This window comes from Choristoneura fumiferana, chromosome 12, assembly GCF_025370935.1.
Source record: "Choristoneura fumiferana chromosome 12, NRCan_CFum_1, whole genome shotgun sequence".
Taxonomy (NCBI): domain Eukaryota; kingdom Metazoa; phylum Arthropoda; class Insecta; order Lepidoptera; family Tortricidae; genus Choristoneura; species Choristoneura fumiferana.
In genome coordinates this window covers 11,210,829-11,224,442 of record NC_133483.1, presented here as the reverse complement: position 1 = coordinate 11,224,442, position 13,614 = coordinate 11,210,829, and the positions used below count along the sequence as shown (strand labels likewise).

The window sequence follows — 13,614 nt, the reverse complement described above, 5'->3', positions numbered from 1 at the left end:
CACCTTAATAATTTTGAAACAAAATTAACGGCCTGCGTTTTGGTGTTGATGCCAGTGACGTCTCTCGACTACGTGTTTGCCTTGTAAGTTCTACGTTGTTTGGTTTATTTTAAGCTAGGTTAGTAAAAATAATTTTGTGTTATTATTTGATAGTAATGGTCTCTTGATTTCCAAATCAATACATTTGCAAAACGGATGTGTATCTACTGTTAAAGAAAATACAAACAGTGCTAGACACAGATAAAATATAATAATAAAAGGTAATTTCTAAAAAAAATGAAGGCTCATCAAGTCATCAAACATAATTAACACTGCATAAAATAATTATATTATGCCTTAACAAAGTAAGCACCTACTCGTATTTACTTGTTAAATAACGTCATTAATCTAAGACTAGGAAGCAAGCTGTTTATCAAAATAAATCACCCTTTAATGTGTCATGATCAAATAAATTATTTTTTTATCTAGGATTTTATGTCTTTAGTTGTCGATGATGAAAAAATCATTGACATTACGGTGCGGACAATTGCTTTGATTTAGGCATTCTCAAGTCAACAGGAGGGTTCGATATTACGTAGATACGAAATGCCCAAGAAAAACTTAGTACATGCATGGAAAGAAAATCCACAGGTTGAAGGTAAAACTTTTTCTTTTTTGGTACCTAAACCCATTTTTTAAATATTACAAGCTTTTATTTAACTTGCAACGTTCGTATGTATGTATGTATGTACAATCAAGTGCAAAAATAAGTAAATTACTTATTCGAACCACTCAATAATATGTTACTACGGCCTTAGTGCATCGGAATAAGTGTTTGTGGTACTTATTTTTCAAACTGAATAAGTTCATATTTTTACACTTAACTGTACCTAAGTAACCCGAAATTTCAAAATTCAAGCGCTTTCTGGTCTCCGCTGATTCAGCTGAAATTTGGCATACTTATGTAAGTTCGATGACAATGCAATATTATGGTACCATTGTGCTGATCTGATGACGGAGCAGAAAGGTGGCCGCAGGATCTCAGTAACAAAACCACATCCTCGTCGAGTTTGGGCTCGTTTGATTTGTTTGATTTTTAATTACTTTGACACAGTTGCTAAGCAATTTATGCTCCTCGTAATGCATTATGGTAAGTAAAACGGGTCGTGAAGCACCAGGACTCCTCAATAATGAACGTATTTGCATCGGAAAAAGCAATCTTTCGTAAAAGGTGACAAGCAGTTGATAAAGGGTAAGTAATAGAATATATAAAAACAAAACATATAATATTCATTACATATAACTTCACTTTCTATATTTTTTTAAATATAACATACGTTTGCTATAACGCTCATATCGTATAATGATAAAATATATAATGTCATTATACATAATGAGCTGTGGACATAGATACATTGAGTATAACGATCAAATTTATAATATTCGCAACCTCTAACAATCAAGACATATAACATTCATTTAATCTTACAACGGAAAACATAACGCTCAAAAATATAAATTAAAATAAAATATTTCACTTCTACGGTTTCTTCGCTGCTATAAAAAAACCTAACATCGAAGGCTAATGCGGGAGCTACGCTCCGCTTCGCTCCCGCCTTAGCCTTCTGAACCTAAACTGTCCAAATCGCTTCTGCTCCGAACCGTCATGCTCGCTCGTTTCGCTCGCTCGCACAAATTTTGAAGTAAAACTTTGCAATACAAAAATTAAAGGGTGATAAACACCTAATTTTCTGGTATAACATTTATATCACTTGATATTATATCATATTAATGTTATATAAGAAGTTATTACGTATTACAAGCGGTATACCTTATGTATGTTAAATAATATGAATTTAGCCCATAAACATGTTATTTCTCATGAAAGTATATAAAACAACTGTTATACTAATTGAACGTTATACTTAATGAAATTATAGTGTTTCATGTTATACATAATGTAATTATATATAATGAACGTTTATAATATGAAATTATATGAAACGTTTTTATATAACTTGGGACGCACCCGATATTAAACTATTGTATCTTAGATTAATTACACTAAAAAGCGTGGAAAAAAAATTATAACAAAAAATTGAACCGACTACAAAAAACCATGAAAATAATTGTCTACCAGTCGGAAGTCGGTCGGTGCCTCAGCACGAGCCAGCAGGAGTGATTGAAGCCCAAATAAAGTGCGTAGGTGAGGAAGATGACTAGGTCCACTCCTACTGGCTCGTGCTGAGGCACCGACCGACTTCAGCTGGTAGAAAATTATTTTCATGGTTTTTTGTAGTCGGTTCAATTTTGTTGTTATAATATTTTTCAGTATTAAGTTCAATATTTGTTTATTTTGCTTGCAACACTCGATAGTCGTGAAGTTAGTCAGAAGTATTAAATATTTTACCAAGTGCAAAGAGAGACGTCACCAAGGTAAGAAATAACAGTTCCAAAAACTTTTTATAATAGTGATTTTAGTGATAATTACAGTGAAGTGGCGTTTTAATCTAGTTACCCGGTGTCTGCAGTGTCTAAATAATAAAACGTTTGACCAAGTTTAACCATAATCAGGTGTAATTGTAAAAAAAATTACATAACCGTTTCGGTTTGAAACTGAGGTGAATAGACACGACATACGGGGTGACTAGATGTGCTATATATATGGCGTGATTAGTTAAGCAGCTGTTTGAGATGAGAAGACGCGACAATGGGGTGAAAAATAACGACGGGAGGGTTGATAGAAATGAATACGTTAGGGTTCTCAAAACTTCCCGGCCTCTACAGTAATGTACTTTTTTTTTTTTAAACCTTTGACAAGGTCCTTTCACCCGCTTTTTTTTCACAATTATGACAACCGTGACTGAATTCTCTAATCACCCCATATGTCGTGTCTACTGACCCCGTTTTACGGATTTGTAAAAATCTTGTTTTTTTTTTCAATTTTCGCTATACCAAGAGCGATAAGGCTTATTATTCTGATGCAAAATCGGAGAGTTTGTAAGGACTCACAAAAGAAAAACAATCTTAGGGCCTTTACTATTTAAATTCATTTTTAAAAATAGGTTGGAAGTTCAAAATCGTGTCTACTCACCCCGTTTTATGGTGCTAAATTTCCATAAGCCAGGCGGCATAATCATAATTTATGATCTAAACATTAATGGGTCTCTTTCTTTGCCTTTCGTTCTGATACGTACTGTAGAACTGTGTGAAGATCGACTATCAGTCATGTACCCTACGTATTACAAATATTTTGTAAATTAAATAAAAGCTTGTAAACATAAATAAATAAAAAAACAAGCTTTTATATAAAAAAAAGTGAACTTGACTGGGTTTTCGAATCGATGTTCAATTGCAGAATGCAGTGTGCCCGAGTTGCTGCGTATCACTTTGCTAGTGTTGCGTCTGCTTAGTGCGGCGCCGGCGCGGCTTCGGCGCGTAGGCAGCGGTTGGCGGCTCGCTGTGCCGCCGTCGCGGTTGGAAAACGTTCGGTTCCTGTTCGCCATTGTGCTTGGTATGTTCGTGTACATTCGTTAGCAGATACTCATTGTTTGAACGAATTATAGGAAATATATATGGGTATGATTTTATTGTTCACCTAATAAATGCGTTTTCGGCGACCTAATAGATAATCTTTGTTCCTAAAATAGTAGATCTGTCACCTGGCAACCGTAGCTGCTCAAAGCACGCGAGTGGATATTGGGTTCCAAAATAATAGATGTGTCACTTAAACTGAATCACCAAACAATATAGAAATGGCTTCCTAAAAATTAATTGTAATCACTGGAAAATAATATTGATCATCAAATAATTTAACTGAAATTTGACGATAATGATATACAATGAATGAAATAATAATAATAATATCTTCTCGCAAATTACACCAATTAACCCAGCCCCAAACTAAGCAAAGTTTGTTTTATGGGTGCTAAACAACGGGTAGACATACATACATATATCCTTAAATACATACAAACATCCAATACTCAAGTATCTACTACAAACATTTATATTCATCATACAAGTATTAGCAAAAAATGTTCGGTTCTGGCACTTCGCCGGCCGCTGCTGCGGCACGCGCGCTCGGCTCGCGCACTGAGGATTGCAGTTCTACCTAACACTCCTCGCTTCGCTCGTCGACGTACCTAACCAGACCTGCCTTAGTAGAATGGGTAGAAGCATCAAATTAAGGAACTGATCTATTTATTAGGTGACAGATCTATTATTTTGGTGATCGAATTTTGATGATCAAACTATAATTTAGGATACAGGTTTACATTAATCTGATGACTTACTTACATATACATACAGATTTGATTAATTTGATGACTAATATATTTCTTAATTAGGGTATCGCAGTTTAGTGACAAATCTAAATTTAAGTGACAAAAAATATAGTTACTAATATATATCAGGAGGATATTTTCATTCCATGCTTAAGGTTGTTAATTTTATATAGACGTCAAGCAATTTTGACTATTTTGACTGAAGTTCTTGGTGTATTTGACAAGCAAACTACTTGATTGTTAATTTATAGTGAAAAATATATTATTTGGCAATGCACGCATTCATTTTCTCTCACTCACTCATAATGCTGCCCTCCTAAGCCAAAAGGTGCTACATCAAAAAAAAAACATAAGTACTTGAGTTGTACTTATTTATACCATGTTATGCAGAATGTCAGCTACACAATAATGATAACTCAAGTTATTTTTTTGAGATTTTGGCTTAGGAAGGCAGTATTATGAGTGAGTGAGAGAAAATGAGTGTGAATTCTTGACAAGCACATTTGGTGCTGCCAAGCCGTACGTCAAACATCAAAAAGTACACCTGTTTTACTTAGTTGCTTGTGTAATGCAGAATCAAACATACTCATAAAAGTTGAAAAAATATATATATTGAAAATATAGTTGCAACTCTGAATTGCAGGTGTGTTCGTTTTATTCAGTACAATTCTCGACTTCATGGAAAAAAACCCTAATCGTCGTTTAAACCCACATACTGCAGCGTTAACCACATTTATAAGTTTCACCGACCAGACTCTTGTGCTACTCTGTCACGTGATCTCCGAGCAACATTTAGTTGAGAAAATGATAAGTCTACTTACAACATTCCGACACTTGGAAAAGGTATTGGCTGCTTTATGCTGAGCCGGGACCGTTTTATAGCGGCAACATTTCCTATTGTTTTTTTACTTATTATGTGTCATTGCTGTTATAAATAAATTATTTTCTTTCTTTCTTTTTTTCTTTCTTTAATTTTAACCAATTAAAAAAATATATGGAACTTAGAAATGATATTACAAATCGTCACTACTTTAAAAAAACTTGTATATATCTCACAATCGATGATGTTTCTGAGTGCCCTAATAAATATTATTTTAAGACTCAACTTTGATGACGTATTGAATTGAGATACGGGATTTTTTTCAAAGTAGTAATGAATACATACAAAATGAAGATAGAAATGTGCAGTATTTGAAAAATACGTATAGAGTGTAATTGGCTGTATTTTATTTTCCAGATGAACATAAGTCTCAAAGGCGGCTGGTATTCTATTAGATATCAAAAAATCAAAGTCTCTTTGCTAGTTTCTTTTATAGCGTGGAGTTTTATGTCCGTAGCAAACCATGTTTATTGGTCAATTTATATGCATGGGAATAGTATTACAATTACCAGTAAGTATGTTAAAATTTGCTTCAATCGGCGTTCACATGCCCGCTGTCTAGGATTACATATATTATATGCATATAGCCAAAGGGTACCGTAGTAGAAAGTAATTGCAATATAACTATCGTGGTTTAACATCAGTTATCAGTTTAACATCATTAACTTATTCGGTTGCCTCTGTTTTTCATTCGAATTTAAACTAATTCTAGAAAAGCACAGGTTTACGAAAAACCTACATTAAAAATTTCCAAGTTCAAGTTCAAGTTTCCGCGGGATAGCGTTACAAAATTTTACTTCACCTAATTTTTATGCCCCGAGAAACGCCAGAAAACAAAGTGTAAAGATGAAGTACTTACTCGTAAAGGTAACTCTCGTCATAGATACTTTGTGTTTGAAACAGTTATAAAGCTTTTTGTTTTCAGATCCAGCTCTTTATACAATTGTTGTTCACGGCTATGTGTTTATGATTTGCACAATAAATCAACTGTGGTGGGGCGTAACAATTGCAGAGATAAGTTATACAATTACTGCGCTAAACAGTCAAATAAGGCAGCTACTTCACCGTAAGTCCCATAACTACTTAAGTAATAGCCGGTTCACACGGCACTGATTTTATACTTTTAGTTTTCTTTCTTTTTACTTAAACAGTGAATAAATGAATATTATAAACTTTATCCATATAACTTGACAATGTAGCGACTCTTAGCGCCATCTAGTGAGCACATATAGAAACTACGACCGAGTTCTACATGGCGCTATCGAAGTTTCTCGACCCGGACGCATATACACAACTTACGACGCTCTTCCTTCGGACTTCGGTCCCCAGGCAACACCTGCCTGGAGAGAAATCTCTCTATTGAAGCCTCCCCCCACATTAGTGACCGCCACAATGGACACAAACGCAATCTTCGAAGATATCCAAGATGAAGACGCAGTCTCACAGCAGGCCAGACTAACCACACTGTGCACCACTAGCATGTTACTACATATGCCTCGTGTCTACAGTGTGACAACCTCAACTCAACGCAGCTCACGTAGGTCAACGCGACTCAACGCTCGCCAACAAGGCTCCGAGCAACCACGCACCCAAGAAACTAGTAGAATATAATAAAATGAAAATAGTAGGAAGCTATAGGACCTGCAAGCGCCCACATAACGCACAGACTGCACTGCACTCCACGCCAGCACGCCACCCTCCGGTCTAAAAAAAGGGAGGCTGATGTAGCAACTCCTAGCGCCATCTAGTGAGCACATATAGAAACTACGACCGAGTTCTAAGATGGCGCTATCAAAGTTTCTCGACCCGGACGCATATACAACACAACACGCATATACAATTTTCGACGCTATTCCTTCAGACTTCGGTCCCCAGGCATAACACCTACCTGGAGAGATCTCTCTCTATTGGAGCCTCCCCCTCAAAAAAAAATAAATTAAAACTATGTACATACATAAAACTATCCTAAACTAGTAGTTTAGGTCTTAGTTTGTAGTTTATATTATAGGTTTAGGTTAAATTTATTTTGTTTTTTATTTTGTGACATTAATATCATTTTGCTTATTGACTTAGAATTGTATGTATTTAATTTGGACCTATGTTGTTCTTGAAATAAATGTTTTTTTTTTCCTAAACTTAAAATACTTAAATATAAAATAAAAACCTAAAACTAAAACAAATTATTTAAAGTACCCCTATTACTTAAGTTACTCTTAGGCAAAGTCCCGAAGAGGCTGGCAGCTATGCTAATTCTTTTTCCGAGGAAGCTGTGACCGTTTTGAAATTTCTTTGAAACGCTTTAAGTAGTTATGTATTTTTTTGGAAAAGTATGGAAAAGTACGTATTCCGAAATTGATGGAACTTTTACGGGTTGCTTGCTTGAGGGTACACTAGGAAGACTGTCCTAATTTTTCGACCTCAAGAATCAAGAATTGTTTTGTAGGGTTCCGTACCCAAAGGGTGCCAACGGAACCCTATTACTGAGACTCTGCTGTCAGTCTGTCTGTCTATGTATGTCTGTCTGTCTGTCCGTCTGTCTGTCACAGGGCTCTATCTCTTGAGCCATAATAGCTAGGCACTTGAAATTTTCACAGATTATGTATTACTGTGGCAACATGATGTGGCTAATGTTGTATAGATTATGGTACGGAACCCTTCGTGCGCGAGACCGACTCGCACTTGGCCGGTTATTTTTTACAAACTAAGCACATTTTGTACACCGCATAGTATGACCACAGAATAACTAATAGTAATGACACATTTAAAAAGCATTCTATATCATGAAAGTTCGTTGGTAAACATAATAGTTTTCACATTTATTTCATCATCATCATCATCATCATCATCATCATCATCAGCCAGAAGAAGTCCACTGCTGATCAAAGGCCTCCCCCTTAGACCGCCACAAAGAACGATATCTCGCCACTTGCATCCACCGGTTTCCCGCCACTCTCACTCTCACATTTACTTGGCGTTACAATTTATTTGCCGACAACATTAGGTATATTTTTTATGATATTATTCTCTTATTCTCATCTACAGGTAATATAACAAATCCAGAAGATTTACACTCAACAATTTGCTTTCTTGGCCAATGTTACGAGACAATATGGGGCATTGTACGGAGGATCGAAAAAGACAGTGGAATGTTTTTCCTGTTTTTATTCATGTCCAAGTTTAGCAAATTATTAATTTCACCATACAACTTAATGAACAGTCTAGGTACAGTCGAAGAAACTGAATTGCAAACCACACTTAAATATTTTCTAATTTTCATAACTGTTTTTCTGGCTCACATAACTGGTAAACATTTTGGATTAGGTATTAAGTCAGTGTAAGCATTGCACCTACGATTCCTTTATTTATATCTACATTGGTACATTAAGCGCAGGCCTGGCTGGAGGGCAGTGGGGCTAAACCGAACTATTACTTGTAATTAATAACCTCAATCAGCTGGCAAGTAGTACAGTCACCAGCACCAATATCTGACACAACAAAGCGTGCATAAACATCTCATATGACTCTATTCCCAAACGCCGTTAGGACATTTCAGAGAGGTTTGCACGCTCCGCTGTTGCAGATTAATGCAGGTGACTGTACATGGCTACAGAATAAGGTGGCTTTATTAATACCAATGTGATATCCATTTTCAGATACCAATAACATTCTGATAAATCATTAACGTGCCATATTATTAAATTTAAAGGTTCCTGCTGAAAATACTACTTCTCTTCAGAGCATTTATAATTCAGGGCTCGGTTTAACCCCACTAAACTTCCTTCAGATTTATGTTTTTGTGTTTAAATATCATAAAGAACTGCACAAATTAGGTATTCAGCTAAATCCTAATTTAAAATATATACCAGCTATAACTTACAACATTAAAACATTATACAGAATGTGGTACACGATTAAGTTTTTTTTGTACTTGGTACAACACATTTGAGTTTCCATTATGCTTGCACCTAAGATTATTTAAATCTGTTCTCTTATATAGCTTCATCGGAAAATAATCCATTTATTACAATAACACAAATCAATTGGTGTGTATACCACATGCTCAGCGTGGTGATAATAGTGGAACCCTGTCACTGGGCTCAGGATCAGGTAACAACTTTTAAGATTGTTTTTTTTTTGTATTTTATATTTAAATTCTAAATTTTTACTTTTACGGTCATCCCGTAAAACCTAAATTGAAAATACAAACTGAAATATAGATGCACAGAAAAACAAGAAAAATAAGACCAGCACTGGGAATCGAACCCACCTGGGCATTCCGTACCGCGTGCTATACCGCTACACCACTGCTGGAAAACGGTACAGACACGAATTTCCCCTATGCACCACATATCTACTAACAACTTTTATTCATAATTCAATTTATTTCTTTCTACTAGCTGCCTGACTCGGCAAGGTTTACCTTTACCTACCTAAGTAGGTACTATTTTTAGGCTTCCGTAGCCAATACGGCAAAAACGGAACCCTTATAGTTTCGCCATGTCCGTTTGTCCGTCCACGGCTTTGATCAGAGACTGTCAGTGCTAGAAAGCTGTCAAAGTCAAAGTCAAAGTCAAAATATCTTTATTCAATTTAGGCTATAACAAGCACTTATGAATGTCAAAAAAAAATCTACCACCGGTTCGGAAAAACCTCTGCTGAGAAGAATCCGGCAAGAAACTCAACGAGGTATATATTTTTTTTTTAAAACAGATTTACAATATTATTAAATGATATGTATACATCACAAGTATTTAACACAACTTTATTTTTAACACAGTAGGTTCGCTATTTGAAGGGATCGCTAATGCGGATCGGAATTATTTCCAAATATCCCTGTCCATGATATAATCATTAACTTTATAATACGCCTTTGATATTAATGTCTTCTTGACAATAGATCTGAATTTTGTATCCGTTTCATTTATAATATTTTTTGGAATTTTATTATAAAAACGTATGCAATTTCCCAGAAAAGACTTTTTGGTTTTAGCCAGTCTGTAAGATGGAACTTTAAGCTTCCCTGTGTTTCTAGTAGCCTTTGGCTTATCGACGTTAGTGGGAAAATCACATATGTTCTTCCTAACATACATGATTATTTCAAAAACATAAAGCGACGGCAGGGTTAGGATATCTGTTTCCTTAAAAAAAGATCTTAAAGATTCACGCGTCTTCAAATTATAAATTGCTCTAATTGCTCTCTTTTGTAAGTCTGTAAATTTGCAAAGTGATAAGCTTTCAGATGGAACATACGCACGATTTGCTGATCCGGCTGGCAAGGCAGACAGGGCAGAGGCACGGCCGCATGTTAACTGAACTCAACCTTTTTATATTACAAGTGCAGATGAGTGGTAACTTATTTTCGCCAATGGGTGTATTCACCATATCAAGACCGCTCGTAGCTACGGTAAACCAGAAACCATTTCTTTTTTTTTATGCAGTAACCCAACCAACCAATTTCCTCCGCCACTCTTCCCTATCCTGGGCATGCACCTGCCAATCGAGCTGAAAAGCTCTCAGGTCGTCCCGCCATCTTCTCTTAGGTCTGCCTCTGCTCCCATGGCCATCCCTCCAACCAAACCGACCATACCGGGTATGGCCTGTAATATGAGCAAATAATTAAAACATAGATCATAAACATCAAACTGAACAACATTAGTTCAGCGACTTTTAAAATAATTCGTTTTTTATTTTTTATTATACTTTTAAGTTTATTCGAAGAAGCAATTTAAAGCAAAATGCTTGATGTGTGTAGCAGGGTGACAGGCGACGTCAGTTGTGTTCAAGGATGGCGTACATTGATAGCATTATTTAATTTGTATGAAAAAAGGAAAATTCAGACACTATAATTTTTAAAAGTCGCTGAACTAATGTTGTTCAGTTTGACGAGGACGATCTATGTTTTAAATTTTTTCTCGTATTACAGGCCACACCCGGTATATATATAACTAATAATTGTAATTGGGTACCTTAAGTTTTCTAGGATGGTCCATGTTATAGAGGTATTTTTTATCGATAGTAGACTTATAATGTAGCCGTATAATGTACTCCTGTAAATACTTTTTTTTTCACGTGCCATGGACCATCCTAGAAAACTTAAGGCATTACTTTCACTGTAGCATGGTGCGGGTGACAGCTGTCAATATGAAAAGACTAGAGAGTCAAAGTGTCGAAAGTTGAGTCGATAAAACTAATAATTTAAAATCTTAATTATAATTAATGTCACCAGTTATCCGATTATTACGCTAATTTTGATGAGAATGTTAGTGAAAATCTAGGTTGGAATATTATTTGCCACTTAAGTAAGGCTAAATGGAGTTTGCAAGGATATTCGTTACTTTCCAATTAATAAGTACCGATATAACTCAAGATCCATTAGGTCCCATCACTAAACGATATTTTGGAATATATTTTTAAAAAGCTTTATTCTGAAATATATTTTTAAAAAGTCGTATCGTACTATGAAATACATATAATTATTGATACGACCTGTTACCGTAATGTATGTATTACATTGTTGTCGTGTTTGCGAGCCATAACTGACTCAGCTATTAAATGTACATTATATAGGCGGTTTTGTGTACCGGATTTAGGTTATCTATGTATGGCCACATTTTCGAGGAGGCAGTGTCATGAAAAATACTTTTCATCCATTAAACATTTAAAGAGATAGGTGAAGTTCCTTCCTAACCCGGATCTTAGACTAAATTACTTGTAACAGGTAGCCAAAAGCACAAATAAAGTTACCTACATACTTAATCTAAACATTTTTTGTAATTTTAGATTCAACATAAATTAAATAGAATGTGCCTTTTCAATTTTTTCTAGGTACTATAAATTTCACATATTAAGGTATTTTTAATCATTTAATAATATGAACTATTATGTTTTTTTTTTCAGATTTGTAGTATCGTAACAACCTACTTAGCAATTGTATTACAGACGGATACCGATTACTATATATAATGGTTTAGGTACTCCGCCTCTGTTAGAGCAAAGTACTTGATAGGATCTTCTGGTCATAAAAACGTATTTACCTTGTATGAACCTAATGTATGTTAGGTATATATATATCAACGTAATATGTTTCAAATTAAATATTTAAACCTTATTAGATATGTTTTTATTTAGTTATTTTCCTACTCTCCATCAATACATTAAGTATAATAGTTTACCACAAAAGTTATATTAAAATACAAAATACCTTTATTTTACATAAAAAATACACCGTTAGTTAAAGCGTCTAGTGTTTGTTGTTACTGATTAATACCAATTAAGTACTACATACCAATACAATAATAGGAATCAGTTGATTTATCTAAATAAATTTTGTAATTTGTACGAGTTTTATCAAAGAAATCTTACTTACTTACTATATAGGTATTCAACGTTTTCATTAACAAAATACTGCGGAACCTAAAGCCTATCATGTTCGGTAATTTTCCAAATCAAACTTATCCCAAAATTAGACAATGTTGTCATATAAATGCACATTAGACACAGAAAATCGGACTCAGCGCCGTTTTGAGTTGGGTTTACTCGTTTGTTAACGTTTTGGTCTTCACTGAAGATAATCTTCTTTTTAGGGTTCCGGAGCCAAAATGGCAAAAACGGAACCCTTATAGTTTCGCCATGTCTGTCTGTCTGTCTGTCTCTGTCTGTCTGCTTCAGCTGCAATTTTGCACGAACATGTATGTAAACTATGCCGACAAAATGGTACAATAATAATTTGAAAAATATATTTTTTTAGTGTAGGTACCTTCCATAGACGTAAAGTGGGGGTAATTTTTTTTTATCATCCAAACTTGTAATGCGAGGTATCATCATTGGATAGGCCTTTCATAATCATTAGGGGGTTGCTAAAATCGAGTCGTCGTCCCCCCCCCCCACCACTAAAATCAAAACCGGTGGGTGGAAAATTTTGAAAAAATTCAGAATGGTAGTAAGTTTATCAAACTTTCAAGGAAAACTATAACGGCTAAGTTTGCTTGAGAATAATTTAGTAGTTTAAGAGTAAATAGCTGCCTAAGGTATAAAGTATACCTAAACTTGGAAGATTCCGTATAAAATACGGAATGCTTAGAAAAAATTACTTATTTTTTTCGATCTTGATAACGGCGACCCTGTTCAGAATAAAATAATGACTTAAAAATAATGAAATCATTTTCATCTAGATACTCACACTTTTTAGGGTTCTGGAGCCAAAACGGCAAAAACGGAAAACCCTTATAGTTTCGCCATGTCTGTCTGTCTGTCTGTCCGTCCGCGGCTTTGCTCAGGGACTATCAATGATAGAAATCTGTAATTTTGCACTGATAACTATTCCGACAAAATGGTACAATAAAAAAAAATTAAAAAATTTTTTTAGGGTACACCTCCCATAGACGTAAAGTAGGGGTGATTTTTTTTTCTTATCCAACCCTATAGTTTGGGCTATCGTTAGATAGGCCTTTTAAAACCATTAGGGGTTTT

At 35.0% G+C, this 13,614-nt stretch overlaps 1 protein-coding gene across 1 annotated transcript; it reads left to right on the top strand.

The window, feature by feature from the left end:
• Positions 1 to 585: 585 nt before the first annotated feature.
• On the top strand, positions 586 to 12,050 carry LOC141433684 (uncharacterized). Its single transcript, XM_074095784.1, has 8 exons — positions 586 to 637; positions 3,338 to 3,493; positions 4,909 to 5,108; positions 5,503 to 5,656; positions 6,071 to 6,211; positions 9,143 to 9,252; positions 10,385 to 10,493; positions 12,043 to 12,050. Exons 1-8 carry the CDS (start codon positions 586 to 588, stop codon positions 12,048 to 12,050), a joined length of 930 nt encoding a protein of 309 aa, XP_073951885.1.
• The last annotated feature ends 1,564 nt before the right edge of the window (positions 12,051 to 13,614 follow it).

What these genes read in the sequence shown, in the direction of transcription:
- LOC141433684 (XM_074095784.1), top strand. Translation starts at nt 586, where the DNA reads ATGCCCAAGAAAAACTTAGTACATGCATGGAAAGAAAATCCACAGGTT. An exon ending in CATTCCGACACTTGGAAAAG is followed by an intron (nt 5,109 to 5,502) that starts GTATTGGCTGCT and finishes TTTATTTTCCAG; the next exon opens with ATGAACATAAGTCTCAAAGG. An exon ending in AATAAGGCAGCTACTTCACC is followed by an intron (nt 6,212 to 9,142) that starts GTAAGTCCCATA and finishes TCTCTTATATAG; the next exon opens with CTTCATCGGAAAATAATCCA.